Raw genomic sequence first — 15,419 nt, forward strand, 5'->3', positions numbered from 1 at the left:
TGACACAAGTTGCGGGAAAGTGACACATTTTTTTTTTTTTTTTTTTGCACAAAGTTGTCACTAAATTATATATTGCTCACACAGACCATGGGCATATGTGGAATTGCACCCCAAAATACATTTAGCTGCTTCTCCTGAGTATGGTGATACCACATGTGTGGGACTTTTTGGGAGCCTACCGCGTACGGGGCCCCGAAAACCAATCACCGCCTTCAGCGTTTTTAAGGGCGTGAATTTTTGATTTTACTCTTCACTGCCTATCACCGTTTCGGAGGCCATGGAATGCCCAGGTGGCACAAAACCCCCCCAAATGACCCCATTTTGGAAAGTAGACACCCCAAGCTATTTGCTGAGAGGCATGGTGAGTATTTTGCAGCTCTCATTTGTTTTTGAAAATGAAGAAAGACAAGAAAAAACATTTTTTTTTTTCTTTTTTCAATTTTCAAAACTTTGTGACAAAAAGGGAGGTCTGCAAAATACTCACTATACCTCTCAGCAAATAGCTTGGGGTGTCTACTTTCCAAAATGGGGTCATTTGGGGGGGGTTTTGTGCCACCTGGGCATTCCATGGCCTCCGAAACTGTGATAGGCAGTGAAGAGTGAAATCAAAAATTCACGCCCTTAGAAAGCCTGAAGACGGTGCTTGGTTTTCGGGGTCCCGTGCGCGGCTAGGCTCCCAAAAAGTCTCACACATGTGGTATCCCCGTACTCAGGAGAAGCAGCAGAATGTATTTTGGGGTGTAATTTCACATATTCCCATGGCATGTTTGAGCAATATATCATTTAGTGACAACTTTGTGCAAAAAAAAAAAAAAAAAAAAATTTGTCTCTTTCCCGCAACTTGTGTCGCAATATAAAATATTCCAAGGACTCGACATGCCTCTCAGCAAATAGCTTGGGGTGTCTACTTTCCAAAATGGGGTCATTTGGGGGGGGGGGGTTTGAACTGTCCTGGCATTTTATGCACAACATTTAGAAGCTTATGTCACACATCACCCACTCTTCTAACCACTTGAAGACAAAGCCCTTTCTGACACTTTTTGATTACATGAAAAAGTTATTTTTTTTTGCAAGAAAATTACTTTGAACCCCCAAACATTATATATTTTTTTAAAGCAAATGCCCTACAGATTAAAATGGTGGGTGTTTCATTTTTTTTTTTCACACAGTATTTGCGCAGCGATTTTTCAAACGCATTTTTTGGGGAAAAAACACACTTTTTTAAATTTTAATGCACTAAAACACACTATATTGCCCAAATGTTTGATGAATTAAAAAAGATGATCTTAGGCCGAGTACATGGATACCAAACATGACATGCTTTACAACTGCGCACAAACGTGCAGTGGCAACAAAATAAATACATTTTTAAAAGCCTTTAAAAGCCTTTACAGGTTACCACTTTAGATTTACAGAGGAGGTCTACTGCTAAAATTACTGCCCTCGATCTGACCTTCGCGGTGATACCTCACATGCATGGTGCAATTGCTGTTTACGTTTGACGACAGACCGCCGCTTGCGTTCGCCTTAGCGCAAGAGTAGGGGGCGACAGGGGTGCTTTTTTTTTTTTTTTTTTTCTTTATTATTTTTTTGCATTTTTATCTTATTTTTAAACTGTTCCTTTCATTTTTTTTTTTTTTTATCATTTTTATTGTTATCTCGGGGAATGTAAATATCCCCTATAATAGCAATAGGTAGTGACAGGTACTCTTTTTTGAAAAAATTGGGGTCTATTAGACCCTAGATCTCTCCTCTGCCCTCAAAGCATCTGACCACACCAAGATCGGTGTGATAAAACGCTTCCCCAATTTCCCAATGGCGCTATTTACATCCGGCGAAATCTAAGTCATAAAATGCTCGTAGCTTCTGGTTTCTTAGGCCATAGAGATGTTTGGAGCCACTCTGGTCTCTGATCAGCTCTATGGTCAGCTGGCTGAATCCCCGGCTGCATTCTCAGGTTCCCTGTTGAGACAGGAGAGCCAGAGAAAAACACGGAAGACGGTGGGGGGGGGGGGCATTCCATCCCACGGCTTGTGAAGGCAGTCTAGAGGCTAATTAGCCGCTACGATTGCTTTTACATGAAAGTCGACCGCTGGCTGAAAAGAATGATACCAAGATGATACCTAAACCTGCAGGCATCATTCTGGTATAACCACTCAAAGTCGTGAATGGCGTACCTGAAGACAAAAAAATGGTTAACAATAAAGCACAGTAAACGGTAAAGTATAAAAAATTGCAGACCTGAAAAACAAACATGATAAAACATAATAACAATAAAACATTGCAGAATAGAATACAGTAAAAAAGAGCAGAACAATAGAGAGAATAGAGAGAGAGAGAACAATAAAACGACAACTAATTTTTTTTATTTTATATTTTTGTATGTGTTTTTTTTTTTTTTTTACACTTTTTTTTGTAACTAACTTTTATAACTGTAAACGGTTCCAGGTTCGGGTCTCTCAAAATGCGATGGCATCTTGGGAGACCCTGTGAAAGTGTGTCTAGTCTGTGCAATGCTGTACCCTACGCTAATACTCAACTAGTGAATGGTAGCATTCAAAACATTCACCAATGCAAAGACCAGGATTGTCAGGACAGGAGGGACAATAATAGCGGGTGTCACGCCTATATCCGCGCTTGCTGCAGACACGACATCTTTTTTGGGGGGGTTCGTTGGGTAGGGGTACTCGGGAGGACATAAAAATGCCTCTCATGCAGCCGACTGCATTTGGTTGGGGATGTGAATGGGGGAAGTACGGGCGCTGCAGAAGTGGTGGGTTCCCAATTAGGATTGGCGAATGCAGCAGGAAGGGCACAACGGGCCTGTGTTTGTCTTTTTGGTGGCAGCGGGACACTACTTATGCTTGCCACCTCACCAGCTTGAACTGCACTTATGGGACTCGCCACGTCACCAAGTGTTACTGCAGTGCTGGTTTGACTACGACCGGGGTGTACTAGGCCGCTGGTGCTTGCCAGTTCAATAAAAAGCTTCCAAAAAAACTGTTAGTGATCGCAGGGATCAGGCCTGACTCTGTGAACGCTGCAGTTATGTGTTTAGTGTTTTGTAAGTGACAGTGATCGATCGATACTGCACTTGGGTGGGCTGGGCTGGGCCGGGCGGAGGGGCAAAACGCAGGTGCTAGCAGGTATCTGGGCTGATCCCGCTAACACTGCGTTTTTGGGAACCCTAAACTGCTGGGGACGCTAGTATAGATCTGATCGGACCAGATATTGATCCGTTCAGATACTATACCACTAAGGGAGGTGTACGGTACGTGCGTGGGTGTTAGCGGTACTGGCGCTAACCTGACGCTGCCTGGGGCTGGTGCTTGCTAGTTCACCAAAATGCTACCAAAAAAACTGTTAGCGATCGCAGGGATCAGGCCTGACTCTGCGAACGCTGCAGTTATGCGTTTAGTGCCTTGTAAGTGACAGTGATCGATCGATACTGCACTTGGGCTGGGCCGGGCGGAGGGACAAAACGCAGGTGCTAGCAGGTATCTGGGCTGATCCCGCTAACACTGCGTTTTTGGGAACCCTAAACTGCTGGGGACGCTAGTATAGATCTGATCGGATCAGATATTGATCCGTTCAGATACTATACCACTAAGGGAGGCGTATGCCGCGTGCGTGGGTGTTAGCGGTACTGGCGCTAATCTGACGCTGCCTGGGGCGACGCATATCACCGCCGGGCGATAGGGGGGCTAAACCTTTATTCGGTAATAAACGGCGGGTTCCCTGACACTATAAAAAATAAACGAACTAACCAGCGTCACCCGTAACGGTTATACGGTGATCAGTGGTGAAAGGGTTAACTAGGGGGCAATCAAGGGGTTAAAACATTTATTAGGTAGTATATGGGGGTCCCTGTCGCTATAAAATGCTGACGGCGAACCTAAATGTTTACCTCACTAACTAGCGTCACCAGCGACACTAATACAGCGATCAGAAAAATGATCGCTTAGTGACACTGGCGACAGGGGGTGATCAAGGGGTTACAACTTTATTAGGGGGGGTTAGGGGGGTATCCTAGACCTAAAGGGGGCTAACCCTAACTGTCCCAACACTGTAACTGTCACAAACTGACACCAATGCTGTAATCAGAAAAAAAACAAAAAAAAAAAAACTGCTGGTGTCAGTTTGTGACGGGGGGGGGGGGGGGGGGGTGATCGGGGTGTTTTGTGTGCCTGGCATGTTCTACTGTGTGTGTAGTGTTGTGCACTCACAGTGAAGTCTTCTCTCCTCGGCGCTGCAACGGAAAATACCGAGCCGAGGAGAGAAGACATCATTTCCTTTGCTGCTGTTTAGCATACAGCAGCAAAGGAAGTGATCTGATTGGCCGGCAGCGATCGCGAGGGGGGGGCCAAGAACGGATGGCCTCCCCCTCACCTCCGATCGCCGGGGGACATAACAGGACCGCCTCGGGCACCGGGGGGGGGGTCCGATCGGACCCCCCACCTGCGGGAGGCAAATCACGTATATGTACGTGATTTTGCCTGCCCGTGCCGCCTTGCCGACGTACATCGGCGTGAGGCGGTCCTTAAGTGGTTAATAGGAACTTAGCAGGGATTTTGTAAAATGTGCTGTGTTTTTATCTGCTAATAATGATTTTAGTGTATTTTTAGTGAAAATATTGTTTTGATAAACATTTGCGCAAATATCGTTCCCTAAAAATCAGTAGCACTTTTTTTTATTCTGCTTGTCATGTGCCTTCAGAAAATATATGGTTTGGGGGGGGTCAAACTCTGAAAGCTGTAAGGAAAAAATAAAAAAAAAAAAAACTAAGAAAAAATTGCAAAAATGGACTGGTCAGCTAAGTTTAAAAGTGGAGCATGGGGCCTGGCAGCAAAGAGGTTAAACCAAAAAAGAATGTAAATAACTATAAGTGAACAAAAATAGTTTGTGATGTAATGGTAGATAGTCCATTGTGATGCAATGATAAACAGTCTACCCAGTGCCAAACATAAGTAAAAAGGGTGATTATCCAGTGTTCCTCTTTATAAATTCTACCTTACGCTGGAGTCACGCAATAAAGTTTACCAAAGGGGTATGGCCCCCAAATTAATGAGTAGTCAAAATGCACATAATTCACAGCAATACCTTGATGTCAGTATGGCTCCAGAATTCCACCATTCTTGTATAAAGATCCCCACCAGGTCTCCCACACATACAGGGACAAAAAAGAGTGAAATGTTCCAAATAGTATAAAATCTGTAACTAAAAACTATATTAAACCAAATATTATGCACTTACATGTATTCTCAATAAAAGCACTGTACAAAACAATACTCGGGACACGATCACTAAAGATTTCTGGTGTGTGATGACATCAGGCTCCACCCTATGTGTTTCGTCACAACTGACATCATAGGGGGCTGTGGATGATTACTCTTTATACTTATATTTTGGCACTGGGTGGACTGTTTATCATTACATCACTGTTTTCATTCACATATTGTTATTTACATTGTATTGTGGTTTAAATATGTGTTTACACATATGGTACATATATATTCATTTGGAATAGCGCAGCACTTATCTTGTAATGTTTATATATAAACTCAACAAAAGGGCACATAGAAAACAACTGCTGACTAGTGTGAACAGGTCATAAAATCTAAATCTTGCATGTAATGCATAATGTATATAAAAATTGTATGCAGTACAGCAAGTTTTAATGCAGTACTTTTATCCTAATGGTTCACACAGCTGACAATATTTTGTTATTAATATGTTTGATATTTCCCCATAAAACAATATAGGCAGGCAGTCAGATGTTAACAGGTCTCAGCCCCCCACCCCCGTTTTTACTTTATAGAGAGATTACATCGATATCATTTTAAGAAATATTAACCTAAAAAAAGTCTCTCACCTTGTATTATCAAAGATACATTTTTATTTTTTCATTTTGTTACTTTTGCATAAGGCATGTACAAAACTGGTAATTGTGGTTTTGTAAAACTTCTAACATAGTGGTAAATTTAAAGAATGGTAAAGACCTGCCAGTTTATAAGATATATGAGCGTAGCAAATAACTAGATTTCTCTTTTAATGGCAATTTACAATATTTATATACAATCTTTCATATCTACTTTCCAAAGGCTTCTCTTTAAGGCTAAGATTTCTGCCTAAGCCCATTCTTGAATGGCTTTCTTAAAACTAAACTATTTCAAGAGGTTTTCCCAAACCTAATTGCACTTTACTTAATGGCATTACAAAAATTGCAATTATAGGACAGCACTTTATTAATACAGCAACAATTTTGACATATTTTCCTCGGGTACCCACCTGTAATAATTAGGTTTAAAAGGTCCATTCTTGTTGAGTCCAAGGTATTTCGCTTGGTCATCAGTTAGCTCAGTTAAGTGGGCATCAAAGGAAGGTAGGTGCAAACTGGCAACATACTCATCTACAAACAAGTTAAAGAAAAATGTTTACTTTCTGTATTATAATTTTAGCAAAAATTATACATTATGTACAGAGATCTAAAACCAGGTTATAATTACAAAGTACTAGATTTTGGCTAGAATGGGAATAATAAACATACTACGGTAAAAGATATTAAAAGCAAGTATATTAAAAGCATAGCACAGCAGTGTCATATGACTACTTTATACCAACACCAGTCTCTCCATATCTGACTGCTTGTCATTTGTGTATACAATAATTAAATTACCAAACCCTTACATGATGCCCCAAGTAGAATGAACTATTATCTATATTTCACCTTTGACAGTTAGCAGCCTACACTGTATATGGTTGCTATCTGTCAGATCAGGCTGTCTTTGACAGTTCCAGTCCAGACTAATGACTGGGAACCAATCAGAGTGCTTCACAATCATGTGCTTGCTATACATAGATGTTATCACAAGCTAAATGCTTATTGACAAAAAGTTCAGGCTAGAGCTGACACTGCCAAATACATATATATACAGTTGTGCTCGTAAGTTTACATACCCTGGCAGCATTTATGATTTCTTGCCATTTTTTCAGAGAATATGAATGATAACAGAAAAACTTCTTTCACTTATGGTTAGTGTTTGGCTGAAGCCATTTATTATCGAACAACTGTGTTTACTCTTTTTAAATCATAATGGCAACAGAAACTACCCAAATTACCCTGATCAAAAGTTTACATACCCCAGTTCCTAATACCATGTATTGCCCCCTTTAACATCAATGACAACTTGAAGTCTTTTGTGGTATTTGTGGATGAGGCTCTTTATCTTCTCAGATGGTAAAGCTGCCCACTCCTCTTGGTAAAAAGCCTCCAGTTCCTGTAAATTCTTGGGCTGTCTTGCATGAACTGCACGTTTGAGATCCCCCCAGAGTGGCTCAATGATATTGAGGTCAGGAGACTGAGATAGCCACTCCAGAACCTTCACTTTATTCTGCTGTAGCCAATGACGCGTCGACTTGGCCTTGTGTTTTGGATCATTGTCATGTTGGAATGTCCAAGTACGTCCCATGCGCAGCTTCCTGGCTGATGAATGCAAATGTTCCTCCAGTATTTTTTGATAACATACTGCATCCATCTTGCCAACAATTTTGACCAAATTTTTGGTGCCTTTGTAACTCACACATCCCCAAAACATCAGCGATCCACCTCCGTACCTTTCATCATAGGCCTTGTTGACTCCTCTCCAAATGAAGCCTTTATGGTTGTGGCCAAAAAGCTAAATTTTGGTCTCATCACTCCAAATGACTTTGTGCCAGAAGGTTTGAGGCTTGTCTCTGTGCTGTTTGGCGTATTGTAAGCAGAATACTTTGTGGCATTTGCGTAGTAATGGCTTTCGTCTGGCGATGCGACCATGCAACCCATCTTTCTTCAAGTGCCTCTTTATTGTGCATCTTGAAACAGCCACACCACGTTTTCATGTGTGGGTTTTTCTTTGCATCTCAAACTATTTTCCTGGCAGTTGTGGCAGCAATTTCAGTTGGTCTACATGACCATGGTTTGGTTTCAACAGAACCCCTCATTTTCCACTTCTTGATTAGAGTTTGAACACTGCTGATTGGGTTTCTCAATTCCTTGGATATATTTTTATATTCCTTTCCTGTTTTATACAGTTTTACCTTTTCCCACAGATCCTTTGACAATTCAAAGGAATGCTACATCACCAATCTTGTCTCCAAATATCACCCAAATCGTCCTCTCCGCTCTTCTCAAGACCTCCTGCTCTCAAGCTCTCTCATCTCCTCCTCTCATGCTCGTCTCCAGGATTTCTCCAGAGCTTCTCCCATCCTCTGCAACTCGCTATCTCCACCTCCACCTATCCCCTACTCTTGCTACCTTCAGGCGATCCCTGAAAACTCATCTCTTCAGGAAAGCCTATAACATCTCTAACTAATCTTTTACCAGTTCCATCAGCTCATTCCCCAGAGTTACAACCTTTTGTACCACCTGCGCCCTATTAGATTTTAAGCTCTTCTGAGCAGGGCCCTCTTAATCCTCTTGTATCTTATTGTATTATAACTGTATTGTCTCCCTTTTATATTGTAAAGAGCTGCGTAAACTGTTGGCGCTATATAAATCCTGTATAATAATAATAATTCTTTAGCTTTCCCAATGACTCTGAATCCAGAAACATCAGTGCAGCACTGGATGAAAGATGCAAGGGTCTGTAAGGAGTACAGAAACGCATTGACCTTTTATACACACTAATTACAAGCAAACAGATCACAGGTGAGATTTGTTACCTTTAATAGCTATTCAAAGGCCTTTATGTCAACTTGTGTGCATGTTATCAGGCCACAATCACCAGGATATGTAAACTTTTGATAAGGGTCATTTGGGTAGTTTATGCTGCCATTATGATTTAAAAAGAGTAAACACATTGATAATAAATGGCTTCCCAAACACTAACCATGAGTGTAATTAATGTTCTTGTGTTATCATTCATATTCTCTGAAAAATGGCCAAGAAATCATAAATTCTGCCAGGGTATGTAAACTTATGAGCACAACTGTGCATACATACACATAAACACACATACACACACACAGTACTGTGCAAAAGTTTTAGGCAGGTGTGAAGAAATGCTGTAAAGTAAGAATGCTTTCAAAAATATGTATATACGGTGGGGATCGAAAGTTTGGGCACCCCAGGTAAAAATTATTATTATTATTATTATTATTATACAGGATTTATATAGCGCCGACAGTTTACGCAGCGCTTTACAACATTAGGGCAGACAGTACAAGTACAATACAATTCAATACAGGAGGAATCAGAGGGCCCTGCTCATTAGAGCTTACAATCTAGGAGGGAGGGTCAAGTGATACAAAAGGGTAATAGCTGTGGGCGATGAGCTAATGGAGAAAATAGTGCAGTTGTTAGATGGAGGCAGGATAGGCTTCTCTGAAGAGGAAAGTTTTCAGGGATCGCCTAAAAGTGGATAAAGTTGGAGACAGTCTGACAGATTGGGGTAGGGAATCCCAGAGGATGGGCGAGGCTCGGGAGAAGTCCTGGAGACGGATATGACGGATATAAAAATGTGTATTAATGTGCATAACGAAGCCAAGGAAAGATGGAAAAATCTCCAAATGGCATCAAATTACAGATTAGACATTCTTATAATATGTCAAAAAAAGTTAGATTTTATTTCCATCATTTACACTTTCAAAATTACAGAAAACAAAAAAATGGCGTCTGCAAAAGTTTGGGCACCCTGCAGAGTTAATAGCTTGTACTGCCCCCTTTGGCAAGTATCACAGCTTCGTTCACATCTGTGTGGGTAATTCCCGCTGGGTGTCCGCACCTGTTCCCACAGAGGCAACCACCCACACAGAAAAATGCACTGGAAATTGTACCCGCACTGGGAACCGCACTGCATTTGTGGTTCCAGTGTGGGCTACAATTTCTAAAATGCTGCAGGGAGCTTTTCCCTGCATTTCAGGAGGCAAAGTAGCCCAGAGCCGCATATGTGTGAACCTAGCCTTACACCTGCACACTTTGTACACTTGCACAAAGGCCGGGATTTTGTAGGATTAAGAATAAGGTGTATGATTAATCATTTATACCAAGCAGGTGCTCGTGATCATCAATATGTAGGTTGAAACAGTGTAATTAACTGAAACAAAGTGGGTAAGGAACAGCCAAACTCTGCTACTAAGGAGAAGTTGTGGAAGACAGTTTCATGTCACAGGTCAGAAGTGGTCATCATGGAAGAACTGCGGCCAAAAAGCCATAGCTCTGAGGTGGAAACAAGTCACTCAACTATGCACGAAAACAGAGGAACTGGGGTGAAGAAAAATGACAGCAGGTGCTCTGGGCTGATTAGTCAAAATTTGAAATGTTTGGCTGTGCGGTTGGGTAGTGAGTTGAGGGGGTGGGCGTGACCGGAGGATGAGGGTAGGGGGAGGACGTTGCGGGACCGGATCCAGCTGCTCTACCTAATGCCCGTGCTGGAAGCCTAGTTGCAGTAGCGGCTCTCCCTATACCTGTGCTGGCCCGTTCTTGTGGAGGCAGGTGGTACAATTAGCCTGTTGGCGATACAGATCCGACCGGAGTCCCGTCCTGTGTCTTCCTGGGGACAGGAGCCTGCACGCCCATCGGAGCAGCTGCACTGGCTGAGAGGGGGGGGAGGACGCTGACGGGCGGAACAGCTGAACAGCTGATCGGACGGCCGTGCGGTGAGGACTTATCAGGTACGCTGTGTGTGCGTTGTGTGCTGTGAGAGAGCCCGCCCGTGATATCCCTGGTTGGGACCCTGGAACCTGCCCCCCCTGGTGTGTCCCCTTGACGAGATCCGGATGTGGAGAATGGGGGGAGGATGCTGACGGGCGGAACAGCTGATCAGACGGCTGTGCGGTGCGGACATTTTAGGTACGCTGTGTGCTGTGAGAGCCTGCCAGTGGTATCCCTGGAGGGGATCTTGGAACCTGCCCCCCCTGATACATCCCTTGGCGTGTTCCTGTTGTGGAGTGTGGGGAGGAGGATGCTGAAGGCCGGAGCGGTCGCTGTAAGAGGGGGAGCGTGTGTATTGAGCTAGCGTTTTGTTTGCATAGTCAGTGGTGGCTCTCTCCTGGGCAATCAGTACACTCCTTGGGAAGAGGGAGGAGGCGTCTGGTAGAGACTGTGTAGCCCTTTATTCCAGATGACCCAAGGGGTGTTTGGAGACAAGATGACTAGGAAGAAAGGGGCAGAGGAGGTTGCAGCACAGGAAGGAGCTGGGGCACATAACCCGCGTGGCCCCAAGGATAAAGCAGGTCAGGGAGCAGCCGCAAAACTCAAGCGTTTTGCCCATACACCAAATTGCACACCTAAGAAAAGCAGCCAGGTGGGGGGTGCACAACATCAGGGGGCGCAGGCCAACCACCCTGGGGGAAGGAAAAGTCAAGGACCAGCAGAAGTATGTGTACCGATATTTTCGGAATCGGCATCACAAACATACTTGGAAAGGGAGTGGATCGAGCAATGAAACAATAGAGGGTAAAGGGCCACTAGAGCAGGAACCATCTCTAAAGGACATTCTCCTAGCAATCAATGTCTGTAAGACCTCCTTGTCGGACCTATCAGATCAGCTTAGAGGTATCAGAGAGGATTTATATATGCTGAAACGGGATATGCAGGAGGTATGTGTGCGGCCTACCGCTCTCGAGGAGAGACTCAGTCAGGTGGAGGACGACATGAACCCAATGAGACATGAAATTAAAAGGTTGAAGGAGCAAGTGGATATGTGTTCACGGAAGATGGATGAATACAAAAATAGGGCACGTAGGAAGAACGTGAGGGTTCTGGGTCTCCCCGAAAGGAGCGAGGGTAACAACCCCGTAGAATATATGGAGGGCTGGTTCAGGGACATGTTTGGCAAAGACTCTTTTTCTAAATTTTTTGCAATTGAACGTGCACACAGAGTTGCCTCTAGGGCTCCATAGTCAGGGGGTCAGCCAAGGCCTCTCATTGTCAAATTTCTGTTTTTTAGAGATAAAGTCACCATTCTCCAGAAAGCAAGGGAGATGAAACACATACAGTATAATGGTGCAAGAATATCCCTATAACCAGATTTTTCCCCTGAGCTGCAGAGACAGAGGGCAAAGTTCATAGAGTGTAAACGGAAACTACAGCAGCATAAAATTGGCTATGCGTTATTATACCCAGCCCGCTTGCAGGTAACAGCAAATGGGGAGGTGAAGCTCTTTAATGCCCCTGCAGAAGTTTTTTCATGGCTGGAGAAGTGTGAAGAAAGGCCACAGCATGGTGAAGGTTTATAGAGGGTAAGGGGGGAAGAGGAGAAGGAAAAAATACGTTTTTGGGTTTTTTTTCTCTTTGGACTAATGGACATTTACATTTTTTTTTTTTTCCTTCTTCTCTTTCCTTCCCCCTCGCATTGATGTATTTTCTTTTTTTTTTTTTTTAGAGGTGAAGGTTTAGGGGGGTAGTAGATTTAATCCTTTTCACATTGGCTATGTTGGGGGTAACTCCCCTCTTATAAAGGTTCGGGTAGCAACGTAAAAGGAGAAAGGAGGAACACCCACGTTTAGGGGGTTAAACACGGTCACTTTAGAAGCCCAGGATAGGGGCCCAATGGTGGGCAAGGGGGGGTGGGGGAAGGGGGGGAGGGAGAGATGGGTTGGGGGGGATAAGGGAGGGAGGGTGGGGGGATTGGAAGAAAGGGTATGTATAAGGTGGTAAGGGGGGAGGAGGGAGGTAGGGGTGTGGTGTGGAATGTAGTGAGAAGTATTGATTGTACACGAAAAGCAAAATCACTAAAATTTCAAATATTAGTCACATCGGTTTTAGGATTGAGAACTATTTTGAGCAGAGTTAAGACACAGGAACAAGTGAATGTTAGGCACTAAAGGTGGTAGGAAGGTAACTTCAGGGATATTTAGGTGTATGAATATATGTTCATGGAATGTACGGGGGGTAAAGGAGGTGTGTAAAAAACAATTTTTTCTATGGCCAGGTCAGGGGATGTCAGGATACTCTGTCTTCAGGAGACCCACCTGGATAAAGGTACAGTTAGTGTTCTGAGAAATAGGAATTATCAGGAGCAGTATCATTCAACACACACCTCGTATTCAAGGGGTGTGAGTGTATTGATAAGCACTGGGTTGGTTTTGTCCTGTAGACAGAGTAAATTGGATAAGAAGGGCCGGTATGTTTTTTTGTTCTGTAATATTGAGGGTCGGGATTGTATTCTTGCAAGTGTATATATACCTCCACCATTCAGCACAGAGATACTCAGTGAACTGATAAGCTTTATAGCGGATAAACCTGGGGTGCCGGTAATAGTGACGGGGGACTTTGATATGGCTATGGACAACTGCTTAGATTCCCGGCAAGGGTGGTTTCTGGAGGGGTACCCAGGGGCCCGCTCCTTCATCTTTGTAATGAGGTAGGGTGGGTGGATATTTGGAGGAAGTGGCACCCCCCCGGATGTGAAGCAATACTCATGCCACTCTAGAACGCATGCCACTCTATCTAGGATTGATTTAGTGCTCTGCAATGAGGAAGCCCTAAAGATATTGGCAGGGGTAGACTACGAGCCAAGGGGGCTCTGAGACCATTCTCCAGTAGTTTTTTTCCGTTAGAACAGGGTTGAATTTTGGAGGGGGGGAATGGAAATTGAACCCTTTTTGGCTTGAAGTAATTGAGGATGACGGGGGGATTGTAGGTGACCTGAAAGAATTTATAAAGCTGAATTCAGGTTCCGCCCCGCTAGGTACAATATGGGACGCCCTGAAGGCGTTCCTTAGGGGGATCCTTATACAGAAAATCTCCTTTGCTAAGAGGAAATCACAGGCCAAGGAATATAAAATAAAGGAACGGGTGAGGGAGGCGGAAAGCAGATATGTGGAGGAACCAACTTTAGCCAGATATGAGGGCTGGGTAGAGGGTCAGGAGGAATATAGGAAACTAGTTCTGGAGAAAGAGGAAAAAAAGGAGAATGTTTCAGAAGCAGAATCTTTTTGGGGAAGGGGAATTAGTGGGAAGAACCTTGGCATTGATAGCTAGAGCAAACTGCCCCTCATCCACTATATCAGCAATATGGGATAGGGGAGGGAGGATCATAAGGACTACCCCCCGTATAGTGGAGGTGTTCAAGGAGTACTATGAAGACCTGTACAAGGCCCCACAGTTGGATGTAGAGGGTGAGATGTGGGAGTTTTTTGAAAAACTGAAAATTGTCCCGTTATCCAGTGAAGACAGGGGAATTTTGGAAACCCCGTTAACACAGGCAGAGCTGCAAAGAGTGGTAATGGAAATGGCGAATCAGAAAGCACCAGGACCCGATGGTTTGCCTACAGAAATTTACAAGAAATATGGAGGATGTTTTGCTCCCAAAATTACTGGAAGTTTTAAACGGGCCGTGGTGGAAGGAAGATTGCCCATGTCCATGACAGAAGCCACTATCATAATTTTGTTGAAAGAAGGGAAGAATCCGTTAGAAGTATCCTCCTATACACCGATCTCACTCTTATGCACAGATATTAAGATCCTGGCAAAAGCCCTAGCAAATAGGTTAAAATAGATAATTTCTAAAGTAATACATTCGGACCAATAGAATACTGGATAGATCGGTAAGCGTGAATATCAGGCGTGTCTATGGTAATGTACAATTACCTATAGAGAAGGGGGGGAATAGAGCCATTTTTTCACTAGACGCGGTCAAGGCTTTCGATAGCCTTGAATGGCATTATTTGTGGAAAGTACTGGCAGAGTTTAAATTTGGTCCTAATTTTGTGACATGGCTGAGAATTTTATATGACAAACCAAGAGCTAAAGTCAGGGTCAATGGGGAGTGCTCCGGGGGGTTCCAGTTGGGGAGGGGGAGGAGACAGGGGTGTCCATTATTGCTCCTGCTCTTCGCCCTCGCAGTGGAGCCACTGGCAGTGGCTCTAAGAACGTCACAGGAGTTTCGTGGGTTTAGAAGAGGAAGTGAGGAGAAAGTTGCAATGTATGCGGACGATATTCTGTTATTTCTGGAGGATACACAGTCCTCACTGTTAGCAGCCATGAAATTGATTAAAGAATTTGGCCATTTCTCTGGTTTAAAAATCAACTGGGAAAAATCTTCACTCTTGCCGATAGACCCCCTGGTAGACCCGCTTCTGAGACAGGTAGATTTAATAAGGGTGGTAAATCAAATGAGGTACTTAGGGGTGAATATAACAAAAGATCCGGGACAGTACATAACAGGTAATATAGTACCACTAATGGTGAAGTTAAAGCAAAAGAGTCGGGTGTGGGGCAGTCTTCCTCTCTCGGTCGCCGGTAGATGTAACCTTATTAAGATGATATGGATGCCGCAAATTCTATTCGTAATACACAATTCTCCTGTCTGGATCCCAAAACATTGGTTTAAAAAGATGGACAGTTAGTTCAGAGAATTAATCTGGAAGAATGGGGTGGCAAGGATTGGTTTGCAGGTGCTTCGACGGCCAAGGGAGGAGGGAGGCCTGGCTCTGCT

At 43.6% G+C, this 15,419-nt stretch overlaps 1 protein-coding gene across 1 annotated transcript in view; it reads right to left on the reverse strand.

Moving 5' to 3' along the window:
• The window catches only part of AHCYL1 (adenosylhomocysteinase like 1), a 707,570-nt gene that overhangs the window by 17,183 nt on the left and 674,968 nt on the right, over positions 1 to 15,419 (reverse strand). The window contains exon 16 of the mRNA XM_073615883.1: positions 6,289 to 6,409. Coding sequence (XP_073471984.1) covers positions 6,289 to 6,409 — 121 coding nt within the window. The remainder of the gene's footprint in view (positions 1 to 6,288; positions 6,410 to 15,419) is intronic.

The sequence above is a fragment of the Aquarana catesbeiana genome, linkage group LG02 (genome assembly GCF_042186555.1).
Source record: "Aquarana catesbeiana isolate 2022-GZ linkage group LG02, ASM4218655v1, whole genome shotgun sequence".
Lineage (NCBI taxonomy): Eukaryota > Metazoa > Chordata > Amphibia > Anura > Ranidae > Aquarana > Aquarana catesbeiana.